Raw genomic sequence first — 16,177 nt, forward strand, 5'->3', positions numbered from 1 at the left:
TTCCAATTTTCAGAACACTGGAAAAAGGTAAAGACTTTATTTTCCACAACCCCAATGACTTTTCTGGGGTAATTCCTCCTTTGACACATTCTATTTAATAAAATAATGAGGTATCTCTAAAGAATTACTTTTATACAACATGAAGAGTCTATCAGCCATAATATTAGTGGCATCATATCTTTTCCACTGCCAGTAATTCTTTTCCAATTCTCAACATATTTATTGTTTCAATATTTATATAAAGCTTACAATAAATTCATTGAATATTAAAGAGAAAGGTATTAAAATGATTAAGATGCTCAATGAAAAGACAAAAATGAAAAACAGAATAAACTTCTTATTAGATATACAGACTTTTAAAAAGAGATATAAATCATCTTTTACATGTTTTTAAAGCAATGAATGCCTATGCTTGTTGATTTAACTGCAGTGTCAGTATTCATCTTTAACTACCTCAGATTTATTAAAAAATGAATAGATTATCCATGTATTAGTGATTTTTCAGTAAAGTAAGATGCTTCTAGTTCTTGAGAATTAAGAAATTCTCAATAACGTATATAGCTCAAAAAGAAAAATCATGATTGTGCCCATGTAATACTAACTGAAAATTTATAATGAAAAATTACTAAATAATATAAAATATATTTAAGTGAGACACAATAAGTTACGAACTGTAACTGACATATACATACATACACACATTCATTTTTTAAAGACTTTCCGTTTTCCTTATATACTTTTGTTAAAATTTAGTTTTCCGTCACTGAAAAGGTTTGGTTCCTTAGCTGTCACAACCAAAGCAAAAGAACAAATCTCTCGTCAATAAGTTTAATTTCATCAGTTAGCCAAAAGAGGGCGCATAGGGAACATCAGAGTTTGTGCTCTACCTTGGAGACTTCAAATTATTTTCTCTATGAGATGAATATCAAGAATCATAGAACAAATGTGTGCTGATTGGATAATGTGGGAATGTTGAAAACTATAGTATTTTCACGTATTCTTTATGTATACATATATATATGTATGCATATACATATATACTGATATGTAATATATCTGCCACTGAAATAAATAATATAATCCCTTGCCTGGTCCTTGGGCTTATGTTCCATGGGTCCGGCAGAGATAGTGTTAAGGCCAGGGTAATGCAGTTATATAGACAGAAGAACAGGAAAGAAGGAAGAAAGAGTGAGAGGTCTCCCATTTTGCGTTTTCAATTCTATTCTAGAATATAATGTAAGCAATGCTTACCTCCTCTACCCCAGGTCCCAAACCCAACCAGCCCAAGCCCTTGTCCTTTGAGAAGGCTGTGATGCTTTGGCTTCTTCACTTTAATTTAGAAACAGAAGCAGTAGCTCTCTCCTAGCCATCCTCCTGGGTGGCTCCCTACAGTGTACAAAGTATAAACATAACCTACTTCCTGTATTTGTGAGCTCTCCACGAGGACCTATTGCTTCCTTATGGTCCTAGCTTACGAAGGCCTGTTCTACTGACATTTTAGCATTGGCTAGAACTGGCTTCATATCTCCAAGCGACCAATTATCAATCAGGTAAAATTTGTTTAGTATATAGGATGTAGAGAATCCCGATTATTTGTCTGGTTTCCCATGGACTCTGGAAACAGGTCTTTTAGTTGATATTTTTATACTTGGCGAGGAGCAACAAGGTTATTTTTTATATTAAACTATGTACCCTGTCAGCACCAATAAATACCTTCACTCGCTGCTATTAAATATTTAAGTTTTTTTAAAGCACTATATTCAGACCATGAAAACACGGTATCAATATTTCTTGGGTTCTTACTCTATTACTACAGAATATTTTAAAGGCTATATACAATATCCCAAAACGATGTCTATAATAAAATTTCCAGGCTATGCCAAGTTTCTGTTTCATCATTTCCCGGATGTGACTGCCTGAACAGCAAGATAAGAGAAACCAAAAAACTGACATATTAGAAGGTAAACAGGTGAAAAATGCCAGTACCCTCCAGTTTGTGATTTTTTAAAATTCTGAATGCTATAATAAAACAGATGTGCTCCTCAAAACATACTGCCTATTTACCCACGTATTCTCTGTCTTTCAAATATACTATCATTATGATCATATTTTATTTTGGTAAAAATCAAAAAGGCTATATAAGTTGCAAACAATTAAATTTCCCTAACAATCTTAAGGCCATCTCATAACAGTAGCCATTTCCAATAAAAAGAGACCCCAATAACCACAAAATAATATTTAAGCCCTAATTCAATTGGCCAATTAACCAGAATTTCAATTTTGTTTAGTGACAGCCAGAAACTGGTTACTTATCTGTAACAACAGTAAGTATATAAAAGAATACCTTAAAAATATTTCACTGGTCAATATTCTTAAATATAAACACTCAAAAAGCAATTCTAGTTCTATTAGAAGATAAAAGTTAGAATCTATTTTTGCACATATATATTCCTCTATATACTATATATTATATACTAAAATTAAATGGACATTTTTGAATGTATGAATCCTAATTGAGAAAAAGTAGAAATGAAATGATTGTAAATTGCTAGAAACAAATAAACAAAATAAATCTCAGTGAAAAACAGGAAAATATGCCTATTAATCACATATTTCCTTTGAGTCTTTGCCCTAAACATCTTTTCCTCAGTAGTAAAAATGTGCAGGTTATTTTTTTCTTTTCTTGAAATGTTATGCTTAAAAGATGAGAATTTTAAGTCTTTCCTTCAAAACACTTTTTTTGGGAAGGAAGTAGGAAAAACATGGAGGAAATCATTAGGAAGAAATTTGCTTCTTATAAAATACACTGCCTGCTTTCAGGGCTATGCTGTATGGTTAATATCATGCAGTATAAAGAAAAAGGAGGCATTAAAAATTTACAATTACATTAGAAAAGAAAATCTGCATAGAAGGTCTGTTTAAAAAGAAAATAACCCTGAAGAAGTTCAGATCTGGTCATACCATTTGAAAATGAAGAATTTAAGTAAACATCTGTAATTTTGCACAAAATAAAGTTACTAATAGTTTATACTAAAAGAAACTGTGTACAATTAGTTCATCTCAATCATTACCTTTTGAGTTTAACAACAAATGAGTTTAAAGAAATCCCTGCGGAAAGCTAATTTGACAGTAAACACACTTTAAAACTTAAATATAGATCTTGTATCAGTCCCACAACAGGATCAAGATCACTATTAAAATAAAGCCTGGGGCACATTATGATGCCTAAGATTGGTGGGTGGATTTTAATTGACTTGAAGACTGTCATAGTTCTATTATCATAAAACCTGTAACGCATTTCCAGCATGGAGGACCCATCTGTGCCCACCATCCATCTGTTTAGACGTGATTGGCAAAGTGGTAGGGAACTCTCAGTGGTTGCCTCTGCCTGAAAGGAATGAACCACAGGATCTTCCAACGAGTGCCAAAAACTTCTGAGAAGGTCTGCTGCCATGGCTTTCGGGGCCTCGATCTACAGAAGACAGCATTATTAGTGAAAGACAGCACTCCCATGGTGCACTTCAGTCAGCTAAAACAATGCAGGTTGGCTGGGGATCCATTACTGGACTCTGATGAATTGTGTCCCAGCATCACAAATACAGCTTTTCTTTCATTATGGCATGCAGCTGAGACTTAACTCTGGATACCAGATATTGTATCTGGGTCGTCAATCAACTGAGGGCAACTTTTGAAGCAGAGGAGAATCTCACGATTAACAGAATGCATGTCAACAACACAGTAGCAACTGTCTTTTGATGTACTTTAGGGACAAAATAATTTAGCTTACTTTGGTTAGATAAAGAACACAAATCATCAGTATTTACTCTGTATTAAAAATCTCACAACTGGAGGGCTAGAGATATGCTTCTCTAGCTCAGACCTCAGGCAGGGCAGCAAGAAAAAGCTGTCATTTCTATCTCCGCGTGCACACTTTCAAACTGCTAGTCTTTTAAATTTTTAAAGATGGAAACTTTTATACTCACATTTCTTCACAACAATTTGACATCTTTTCAATAGATGTTGTATCCTATAAGAAATTTTGAAAAGTAAAATTACAAAGTACTCACATATGAAAAAGTTTTCAAGTCTTTTTTATTCTCTATTCATATCATGTTTTTGATACCTTTAAAAAATTTCAGACTTAAATCAATTAAATGTAGGTACAATTTTTTTTTAAATGCTACCTATTGAATTTATTATAAGAACAGAACCAATATGATATTATTACAATAAAATATTCACACAAAAAGATATTTTAAAAGTCTTACATTATTAAGGTATAATCTCTTATTAAATTTCCTCTCTGAATATTGTTTTAAAATTATAGGAATAAAATGTGCTTTCTATAGAAAATAATAAGTAGGTATAATCTGAGAAATACTGTAACTGCATTTTAAAAGAGAAACTATTGTAAATAAAATTATGAAGAGATAGTTAGCAGTAAAAATCTTAATAAAATGAAATAAAAAATACCTCAAACATCTATTCAATCATCAGTCAATCTTACAGTTAAATAACACTAATAATATGAAAGTCAATTTTATATAGAACATAGCTTACTCTTTCTATCTAAAATTTATTATCATAAGGTTATAATACATTTTCTTCTGTGCTATCAAGGAAGTTCTAACAAATATTTGAAAAAAAAAAGTTCCTTCTAGGCATAAATAGACTTACGTTTTGGGTATGCAAATTAATCTGTATTGGCAGTGGGTCTATAATTAGCCCGATGAACTATGATAACAGGTAATTTAAAAATATTTAAATAAAATGTAATTATCCTTTATAGTAATTTTTATGGCTTACAGAGTAATTTTATTTATTTCATTAACTGTTACCACAATCTTCTTTGTCTTTTACCAAGGTAAATTTCCTTTCCTCCACTCTTTGTTACTATATCTTCTATAATAATTACATTTAAATATTCTAGCAATGATATTCTTTTAGAATAATAAAATAATGTATTTAAAATCCAGATCTATTTTCTCTAATTCTCCTTCACTTACAGTGGGAATGCTTCTACAACCATAGTGTTTAGAAACAGGTATAATATGGACTCTCCAACCAAGAGTTGCAGAATAATACAATTTAGCAACAATACATGAGGTCACAATACAAAACTCAAGTTCTCCTATGTAGTTGTAAAGATCATTCCCCCCTCTATTTCTTTCCAATAGAACTCATAAAATGACCTTTAACTTTCAGAAGTTCTTTATATTATAATAGGTAAGTCTACTAATGAATAAAATGGAATTAACTGTAAAAAAAAAGTCCTAAGATACTTAACTTCTTATAAATAGTTAACACATACAGCCAAACATATCAGCACACACCAAGGAAGAATCAGTATATTTTTTAAAATTATTTTGTTAAATATTTCCCAATTACATGTTGAACATTTTAATAATCGTTTTTAAAAATTTTTAATCACAAATTCTCTCCCTCTTGCCTACCACATCCCCCGAGAAGACAAACAATTTGATATCTATGATTCACGTGAAGTCATGCAAAACATATTTCCATATTAGTCATATTGCAAAAGAAAAGACAAAAAAATAAAATAACAAAAAAGAACATTTTAAAAGTATGCTTCAATCTGCATTCAGAATTTATCACTTCTTTCTCTGGAAGTGGATAGCATTTTTTGTCATGGGTCCTTTGGAATTGCCTTGGATCACTGTCTTGATCAGAGTTGCTAAGTCTTTCACAGTTGAACATCCTTACAATATTGCTATTATTTTGTACAGTGTTTTCCTGGTTCTGCTCACTTCACCAAGTTGTTCTGAAAGCATCCTGCTTGTCATTTCTTATAGAATAGTAGTATATTTCATCACAATCATATACCACAGCTTGTTCAGAGGTTCCCCAATTGATGGGCATCCCTGCTTTCTAATTCTTTGCCACCAGAAAAAGAGCTGTTATAAATATTTTTGTACAAATAGGTCCTTTTCTCTTTTCTCTTTTCTTTGATCTCTTTAGGATACAGACCCGGTAATGGTATTTCTGGGATCAAAGGATATGCAGTTTTATTGTCCATAGGGTATAGTTCCAAATTGCTCTCCAGAATGGTTGGACTAGGTCACAACTCCAACAACAATGCATTAATGTCCCAAATTTTCTTCATCCCCTCCAGCATTCAATCAGTGTATCGTTAAAGAAATAGCTTCATACTAGGAATAGGAGACCAAGGTTCTAATTCTAGCTTTGCCACAATCACTGTGAACAGGGATAAAATCATTGACTTCTCTAAGCCTCTGTCAGTAAATCAGCATTTATTAAGTGCATAACTATGTGTTAGGCACTGTTCTAAGCATAGGGATACAAAGAAAGGCACCTCTGCTCTCAAAGAGTTTATAGTCTAAAGTTTCCTTATCTATAAAATGGGGGTGTTGGGTTAGATGTCAAATTCTGGAGTCAAGGCATAAAGTGTTATGAGGTCAAACAATACATTTAGGAAATGAAGATGAATTTTAAAGCCTGTAGCTTGGAATAATGTTGTTGTTTTCTAATTCTATGTCATTCCATGTTACAGAAGAGTGACAAAATCGCAATATGGAAAACAATTATTGTAATGGGAAATTTGGGGAAGGTAGAAACCTGACTAGCAATTTGGGTCATTCAATTAGCTGTTTATGTTGTAAAAAGAATAAATTTTAATGACTCCCCAATATAAAATAGGGTTTTTATATGAGCAAAAAAAGGTCTACTTCAATGGTTCTCAAAGTGAGGTCAAAACTATTTTCATAATAATACTAATATATTATTTGAATATTAAACTACTCATCCCTTATCCAACTACTTATCTGTGTGAGGCTGGATTTCTTTACTTACTTCAACTAAAATAACATAATGCAACAAATTGGATTCAGAAGCAGATAAAAATCTAGTTGACTTCTATTAAGGCAAACATTTAAAGAGATTTGCAAAAATTTGTAAAACAAAGCCAATCTCGCTAAATTTGTTTTATTCTGGAAAAGTTATTTTTCATAAAAATGTTAACATAATGGATTTACTGTTTTAAATGAATAATTTTAAAGTTTATCAATTTTAATTTCTAATACAGTGAATACCAAAAGATATAAAAAGTCTTTGGTGTTCTCAGTAATTTTTTTAAAGTATCATGAAATCCTGAGACCAAAAAAGGTTGAAAATAGCTAGTCTAGTTGAAATATGTACCTGCTATGTAGTCAACCGCATCCTGGGATAAGTCCCTAGGTGATTAACATAACCCTGATGATCACTATCGATCTGAGTAACGAGCTGAGTTTTAGAGTACTGTGATATCTGTTACCACATTATAGGATGGAACTCTTTAAAGGCCATAACTCAAGTTGATGCTAATTTCTTCCTAAGTATAGTAACTAGTACCTTCTCACCTATATGGAACCTGACAACCTAAACTATGTTAACACTGACAAAATCAGTAAGTAAAAAGAAAGTAACAAGTGCAATGACCTTGAGCTCACATGCAACACACAGTCCATGTGTCCTATTCATAGAATATTTAGACATCAGCAAGAATTTTACTCATGCTTTATGTACAATTCTAATAAACTTGGCTGACAGGTTTCCAAATGTACAAGAGATTAAGAAAAAAAAAATTACAAGTGGGAAATGAGGCTGACGTAGGCAGGTATGATAATAGAAACAAACTGATAGTAGCTGAGACCATGGAAGAAGAATGAAAAACCTCTAAGGCAGACAAAAATAAAAATAAAAAAGTGCAGCAGTACGAGGATGATGAGTGCAGCACACTCAATAAGTGAAATCATTAAACATTATTAAGCACCTACTACATGCAAGGCTCTGTGCTAAGTGCTGGAGATACAAAAAAAAAATAGCAAAAAGTCCCTGCCCTCAAGGAGCTCACATTCTAATTGGAGAAACAAACATAAAAGAAATATGTAGAAGCAAACTACCTATCAGATAAACAGGAAATAATTAAAAGAGACAAGTCACTAGAACGGAGAGACTGGGAAAAGTTTCCTATAGAAGATGGGATTTTAGTTCAGACTGAAAGGAAGCCAGGAGTCAGAGATAAAGAGGGAGAGAGTACTGCAGGTATGGGGGACAGCCAGAGAAAATGCCCAGAGCTGAGAGGTGGGAATATCTTGTTTGTATAATAGCCAGGGGGCCAGTGTCTCTGGATTGAACACGTGCAGGGAGTAAGGTATAACAACAATGTTGCTAGCAGCTGTTGTGGGGGTGAAAGATCAACAACACCAGCACACAGAAGGGCTGCTAGCACAAGTTCTTTGATCTGCTTTTCTAAGGAAAACAACTTTAAAGGGTTTGCAATCTCACTTTAATTAAATATACACATATCATTCACTTAGTTCAGGGGGAAAAGCCAGCACCCCTGAACTTCAGAGCAAATACAAACAGTTTTCAACAGACAGGTCTCTAGATGTCTGACCAAAAGATTACAGTTACCAGAGAGGGAGACACCAACATCTAGGTTTTCAAAGCTGGAGGGATGGGGAGGGCTCCAGCGGCTACCCACAGTCTAGTCTGGTCAAATCACACAACACTCTTCCAATGAGTGAGAGTCCCAAACAAAATGCTAACCTCTGAGTTTATATACCCTGTTCGGGGTCAAAGGGTGTCACAACCATGTAACTCAAACCTATGTGAACCAGGCTTTCTTGTTTTTTAAGCAGGTCATCAAAGACTCCTGATTTAATCAAAGAAACAAAGGTCAGACTTATCAAAGGCACTTGATTATCTCAGTACTCCAAAAGAGAAAACAGTAAAAAAAAAAAAATCCTACCTTAATTACCATTACATAAGGTATAAGAAGACTGGAAAGGGCAGACAGGGGAGAGAAGGGAATATGATTAGGTTTGAACACCAAAAAAAGGATTTTGGATTTTATCCTAGAGACAACAGGGGAAGTCACTAGGGTTTATTGCATAGCGGACTTGTACTTTAGGAAAATCAGTTTGGTGGCTGAATAAAGGATGAAGAAAATAGTTCCTCTACCTACCTAAATAGGCTGGAAAGGTATTTGAGTACTATAACACAGTCAGTCAATCAATAAACAACGTCAGTCAGTCAGTCAATAAATATTTACTAAGTGCCTACTATGTCCCAGGCACTGTACTAAGTGTTGGGGATACAAAAAGAGGCAAAAAACAATCTCTGCTCTCAAGGAACTCACAATCTAATATAATAATGTAAAATATTCATAACGATTACCTTGAGTATTTATGAAAATATTGTTATGTTTAATATACTCTATTTTAAAAGGCAGATAAATGTATGATTTTAATAAAGGTTTTCACCCCAAAAAATAAAAACACAAGATCTAATGCTTAATGGGATACCATTAGTTATCTGGGAAATTGGGCTATATGGAATAACACTCCTTGAAAGTTCCAGATAACCAAGATTTTATTGTGTTTGTATACAATTATGCCAATAGGCGAACATCATGGTTGTAGCCTGGTAATAGAAGTAGCTGAAGTTCCCATAGGCATAGTCAACTAAGAGAGTTTAGCATCATTTCCCATTCAATTATAAACAAGGAAAGGCAGGGAACGGATAAGAGACATTTAAGTGACATGTTGGGTAGGACTTAATGATTGAATTGATGTGGGGGAGGGAGAAAGATGGGGAAGAAATTGACAATGACCATGAAGTAACTAGAAGGATGTGACTCATTCTTCTAAACAGGAAAGTCAGGAGGAGAAGTTACTTTGGAGGAAAAGATGATCAATTCTTTGGAGATAGGCTAAGTTTGGTGATATACAGCAGGGAGTTCCAAATGTATGTTTATAGATTAAGGGGTAAGGTTAAGAGTACAGTCTTGAGAGTTAGCCAACCAGTTGATATCCACTCTGGGAGTGGATGAAGTATTTAGAGTAGAGAATTTAGCTGGAGAAAAAATGAGGGACAAGAACAAAGCTTTTGGGGAATGTCTAAAATTAAAGAATAAGGAGAGTCAATGAGGGAGATAAAGGAGAAATGGTCAAAGAAGGTGGAGAACACTCGGAAGAGTATCATGCTTGGGAAGTGAAAGAAGGATGAGATATAAAAAAGACAATGGTTAGAAAGGTCAAATAATGAACAACTGTCAAGGAGGATGAGAAGTAAGAAAGAATCAGATTTGGCAATTTGGAGATCATTAACAAATGAAGTTTTATAGCACTTGACTTTGCAAAAGCTCGTTGCTCAAAACAGCCTGTGAGGTAGGTAGTGCAAGTTTCTTATCTCCATTTTACAGATAAACTAATGTTTAGAAAGGTTCAATTCAACTCAACAAATATGTAGAAAATGTTTGCTATGTACCAAATACTAAACCAGATACTTGGTATACAAAGTAAAACTGAAACAGACTGTCCTTCTGGAGCTTACATTCTATTGCGGGAGGAGGGCAGTATAACACTTAGATAAGTGAATACAAAATATATACAATGTAATCTGGGGTGGCTACCAATGGCACTTGGTAAGATGTGGCACTTGAGCTGGGCACTAAAGGTAATTAATGGTTCCAAGACACGTAGGTGAGAAAGGCATGGAGGAATGGTCTATGCAGTTACAATGATGAAAGATAGATTGTCATGTACAATATAATAAACCAGTTGCCACACGACTTAATTTGAAGAGTCAAAATTGAAGCAAAGATTGTTAAGAGCTGTAAAAGACCTTAGAAAATTACCTTGTCTAATCCCTTTATTTTACAGATTAAGAAACTGAGAGGAAGTTTTAATTTTTTTTTAATAAAGCTTTTGGCTTTTTACAGTGTAGGAAATTCAGATGAAGAAAGATGAATTTTGCCAAACAACTACTCAAACCCAGATCTTCTAAATTCCTCCCATTATACTCTATATTACTCTATAATACTCTATGTATGGGCTGTTTCAAATGACAGGGTGACCTCTGGAAAAGCAGTTACATCTGGATTTCCACTCCCTCCACTTAAAAGGACTGAGAAGGGAGAACAAAGTTAGCAAGTTAAGCCATTCAGGGCAGACTCTTACTTTGGTGTTGAAATGAGATGGATATGATAGCATCTTGAGGAGGTACTGGGGCCAAGGGAAGTATCTTTTTCACATATTCTACAATCTAGCCAAACTGTCCTACTTACTCCTCCATATGTAGAGCATGCTAGTTGTTTGTCTGCATGCTCATAATGCTTGTTCTCTTCACCTGAGTTTCTTGGAAGCCCTAGAGCTTCAGAGCTGTCATTTCAAAGGGCAGCTCTCAGCTATTTCCTATAAGAGGCCTTTACTAATTTCATTATTTGTGGCTCTCCTTTACTTCTTCCTCTCCTCCCAAATTATTTTGTATCTATGTCATATTTACTCCCCTCCCTACTAGGGTAAAGTTCTTTGAAGGCAAGGGTTGTTTTACTTTTGGCTGTGTTTTGGCAGGGCCTAAGACACTGTCTGGTACTATTATTTACTAAGTAAGCATTTAATACATTAAATACATTTTAAATTGAACTGCAGGATGCAGAGATTCAGGTAGGTTAAGGAGAATGAACTGGTATAGACGGAAAGACTGATGATTACAAGAGTAATGCTGCTATTCCTAAAGCATCAGGAAGGTGTATGAGAGCTCTCAGAACCATGCTTGGCTTATGGAATGCAATGGATCATGTGTGCAAAACAAAGGTTTACAGCTGCCTGTGTGTAGCAGTATAAATAATCAATGATGTCTCCTGCTTCTGGGCTTCAAAATCTGGGCCTCAGTTTACTCTTCTGGAAATTGAGAGACTTGTTATGTAGATTATTTTATATAAATTCCTGATTATTACAAAACTATTAATTTCAACCTATGGATCACTAAGTAGAGTGGCTTTTCTTTAACCTGCCTCAACCTTTGGCTCATCAGAGGTTTCACCACTTGGATGACAACAATCACAGCAACAACCCCTTCAAAGCCTAACCCGTGCCATGAGTTAGGAGGGAGGCAATGGTAAAAGTAAGGGGATGACAATCAGGATGATGTACAACTGAGATTCTGTGTAGCAAGAATCCTCAAATGTTGGCCAATTAAGCTCTGGTAATGCAACCAACTGGATTAGTACCTTGGCTGGTATGACATAACTGATTCTATTAATCTAATAAATAAATAAATGGGTCAGCACAGGGTTGCAGGCTGACCTTACTCAAAATCACTGTGATAAGCAACTTGGCAAAGAGGACAATGGAGCAAGTAGTGTTCCTTTACGTTCCAGTAACACGGCAAGGCTAGATACACTGGAATCAATCAGAAATACCTGTTAGAAATGCTTTAGTGCAGATGCTGCTAATAAAGCAGGCAAATCACAAATGTACATGAAATGGTATGAAGATAAGGGGGGAGGAAATATATTTCACCAGTTACATCAGAGATTTATGCTGTTTTCTTTTTGTCAGTAAGTACCCTTGGCTCCAAGTCATACAACAATGTATTTCTTAAGCACTTACTTAGCCAGGAACTGGGCTAAATTCTGAGTATACCAATACAAGTAATCAAGATAGTTTCTACCCTCAGGAGCTCATATTCAAACACAGGAAAACAGCACATAAAGTAAAACTGTAAATCGGGGGTGGGGTTAAGGAAAGGAATCTTAGGTACCCCATAAGGGAATACGGCATCTGGTGAGGAGGTGAAGTCCAGACAGTTAGTCAATCAGGGTCTTTCCTGAAATACAGGGAAATCATAAAAAAACTTCATTCCAAGACAAGATAGGAAGATTGTATAAAACAAGAGATGTATAAATTTTCACTTTATGTAGAAATTATACTATGTACATATGCATGTATAAGCATATATATGTACAAATTATACTTAATAAGGCAATGGATAATGAAAATAGCACTAATATCTCAAATAGTTTTGGAAAAGAGATGAGCATACTTAGACTAGAATTGTGAAAAGCCTTTTCTGAGTTCAACAGAAGGAATTCAACAAGCAGACCTATAATACCGAAACAGAATAATTCTAAAAATCTGATTATTTGCTATACCCATCACAAATGCATTCTCTCTCAGTATCTGACAAAAAAGGAGGTGGAAGATAATCTCAGGACTTGTATATGTGGCACTTGTTGCAACTGGAAGAATTACAGGAAGAAATTCAGTAGGGTGTCCTGGGAATGCTCCCAAGGATGGACATCAAACTCGACCAGAACAGAAGAGATTTGAGCACTAATGAACGTAAGCGGAAAGCTATCAGATTATATAAATTTCTAGTTGTACACGTAGTAGAAAACAAAAACACTACAATGCTCAATTTAAGACAAAAAAAGAGGAAGACATGGAAAGGAAGTTGGAAAAGAAAAGCATATCATAAATTCTACACTATTTTAATCAGTAATTGAAAGCAAGTGATTACAGGGTTATGGCAACACAGCAGTCAAAGGAACACAAAGAACTAAACAAACAATTCTCCATCAATCAAAAGAATGTTACAGAGACTTGAGAAGTAAAGAAATCAGAGGTGAGAAATCAGCCCTGAGGGAGAATGTAGAAATTTCTGGTTCTTTGTAAAGTCACAAGAAATCCAATACAAAGAAAATGCAAGTTGGATCAAAGGAGAAACAGAAAGTATGTACAATGTTAACATACTAAGCAACAGAAAAGTTATATTCAGGAAAGTGACAAACTTTAGCCTCTCCAAAAAACTGAAAAATGGCAGGGCCAGATAAGATCTAAACTAATTGGCTCAAAATCTTCACAATGGCACACTAATAGCAATGCACTTTACCAGGTTCCTCTCTACAACAAGCCAGATCCCATCTCTCTCAACAGAAGGCACATCCCATATTTCTTACCAAAAGATGAGAATATCAGTGACCCCTCCAAATATGGGACAATTACATATTTACATATTTAATACAAAGCATTCACACCTTGTTTCACTCAAAAAAATCTATAAACACTTAAAGGAAAATAATTACTGGCTGAGGAATCAAAAAAGGGCATGCCTTAAAGTTCCTGGGCTATGAAAAACAATTCATTATTGATTTAGTGACAAGCCAGTCAAAAGTGTCATAACATAGCATAAATGTTAAATTTGTTATCACATTATTATCTATCTTTATCATCACAAAGCCTCTAGTTGAGCATTCATGGCTTAGTAACATACTGAACATATATAAAACAAATCTAAGCACTGTGGAAACATTATAAAATTTAATATCCACATCAAAAACGCTTCTATTTAAAACACATCACCAACATAATAATGTCAACAATTGACAAAATGTGGCATTTTGTCAGGGAGACAGTATAAATATGCTATGATTCTGCCTAGGCTTAAATCCATTATCATTACTCCTGAACAGAAGTATATATGGCCTTTAAGTCAAAGAGGAACAGTACTAAAACATATTAGTCATGTGATATAGATATATAACATTGTATCATGGAAAGGGGGATTAAACTTGGTCTTCTTGGCCACTTATTGCAAAACTAGGGAAAAGGAGAAGTTGCAGAGATTTGAATTTCAATTCAGCCTAAGGTATTGATAAGCACTTATGCCAGGCACTATTCCAGGGACAAAGGATACCAAGACAAAAATAAAACTGTCCCTGACCTCAAGGAACTTATATTCTACTGGAGGTGGGCACAGGAAGTGTATCAATGTGTAAATACTAAAAAAACACAACGTAATTTTGAGGATGATGAACAGAGGTTTTATATAAGAGGAGATCCTCGAACTCAGCGTTGAAAGAGGCTAAGGATTTGAGGCAGCAAGTGAAGAAAAAGAGCATTCTGGGTATGGGGACTGCAAGAGGACAGATTGGCTGAAATACAACAGTGCTTTAGGAGAAGAAATGTAAAATCAATCTGGGAAAACTGGAATTAGAATGTTAAGAGCTTTAACTGCCAGAATAGTTTGTATTTTACCCTATAGGTGATAGGAAGCCACTGAGCAAGGGTGGCCAGTTATGGTCAGATATGTGCTTTACAGATATTAATTTGGGAGCTGATGAATACCTTAAGAACAACAATTAAAACTGGACAAAAGTAGAATGGGTTTCCTTGACAAGTAGTTGGGTTCCTAGTCACTAGAAGTCTTTAAGCAGAAGACAGACAATTATTTTCAGGGATTCTGCAGAAGTAATTCATAGTCAACTATGGGTTGGACCATATGACCTTTGGTTTAGATTTTTAGATCTCTTAGATTCTTAGTCTCTGATTTAAAAAAAATCTGTGATATATTTTTAATTTTACTAAATAAGTAATACATATGGCAGATAGGAAACTGAACAATATCAGGAACTAAGACTAATGAAGAAAGAACATTTTTATATGATAATATTTCTAATAATGTTATATAATTTTTATATTACATTATTTACAATATATTTATATTTAATTTTGTATGTAATCTTGTAATTGTAGAAATGTAATGCATTTTCACTGAAAGTTGTCTTTTTCCCTGAAGGCTAACTCTAATGTAAAAAGCTTACTTATGTCTATGAAAAACTGAATGCAAACGGTACCATACTTATTAATTCCAAATCCTCAAAGAATCAATGAATTTTTCCTATAAATTACTTCACTGGTGTTATCATCAGTTACCAGTTAGCATACATCTCTATGCTGATGATTCTCAAATGTATGTCTCTATGTTTTCTTAATCTCTCTGCTGACCTCCAACTGCCTTCCAAACATCTCAAACTGGATGTCAAACAGATATCTTAAACTCAAACATCCAAAAATTGAACTCATTATCTTTCCCTCTAAATTCTTCCCCTTGACCCACCTTTCCTGTTACTATTACTGTACTACTGCTGGTAGGCCTGCCTACTCCAATCCATTCTCCATTCAGCCACCAAAGCGATTTTCCTAAAGCTCATGTCACTCAGTGCTCTTGCCTTCCCCCCTCACCAAATAAACTTCATTGCTTCCCTGTCGCATGTAGGATCAAACACAAAATGTTGTTTGGTACTCAAAGACCTTTATCAATTAGCCCCCCTCCTACCCTCTTATACCTTTCCATGTATTCTTTGATCCAAGATACTGACTTCCTGGCTGTTCCACAAAGAAAACACTCTACTTCTTAGCTCTAGGTATTTTCTCTGGCTATCCTCCATCCTTGAAATGCTCTACCTCCTCAACTCTGGTTACTGACTTGCCAGGCTTCCCTTAAGTCTCAACTAAAATCCATCTACCACAAGAAGCCTTCCCCAATTCCTCTTAATACTAATTCCTTCCCTCTTTTTTATTTGCTATTT

At 34.5% G+C, this 16,177-nt stretch overlaps 1 protein-coding gene across 1 annotated transcript in view; it reads right to left on the reverse strand.

The window, feature by feature from the left end:
• Positions 1-2,571: 2,571 nt before the first annotated feature.
• The window catches only part of ZDHHC21 (zinc finger DHHC-type palmitoyltransferase 21), a 67,986-nt gene continuing 54,380 nt past the window's right edge, over positions 2,572-16,177 (reverse strand). The window contains exons 10-11 of the mRNA XM_036738700.1: positions 3,984-4,027; positions 2,572-3,472 (exon numbers count right to left, since the gene is read on the reverse strand). Of these exons, the coding sequence (XP_036594595.1) occupies positions 3,340-3,472; positions 3,984-4,027 (177 nt within the window). The 3' untranslated portion in view covers positions 2,572-3,339. The remainder of the gene's footprint in view (positions 3,473-3,983; positions 4,028-16,177) is intronic.

Source organism: Trichosurus vulpecula, chromosome 9 (assembly GCF_011100635.1).
Source record: "Trichosurus vulpecula isolate mTriVul1 chromosome 9, mTriVul1.pri, whole genome shotgun sequence".
In the NCBI taxonomy this organism is placed as follows: domain Eukaryota; kingdom Metazoa; phylum Chordata; class Mammalia; order Diprotodontia; family Phalangeridae; genus Trichosurus; species Trichosurus vulpecula.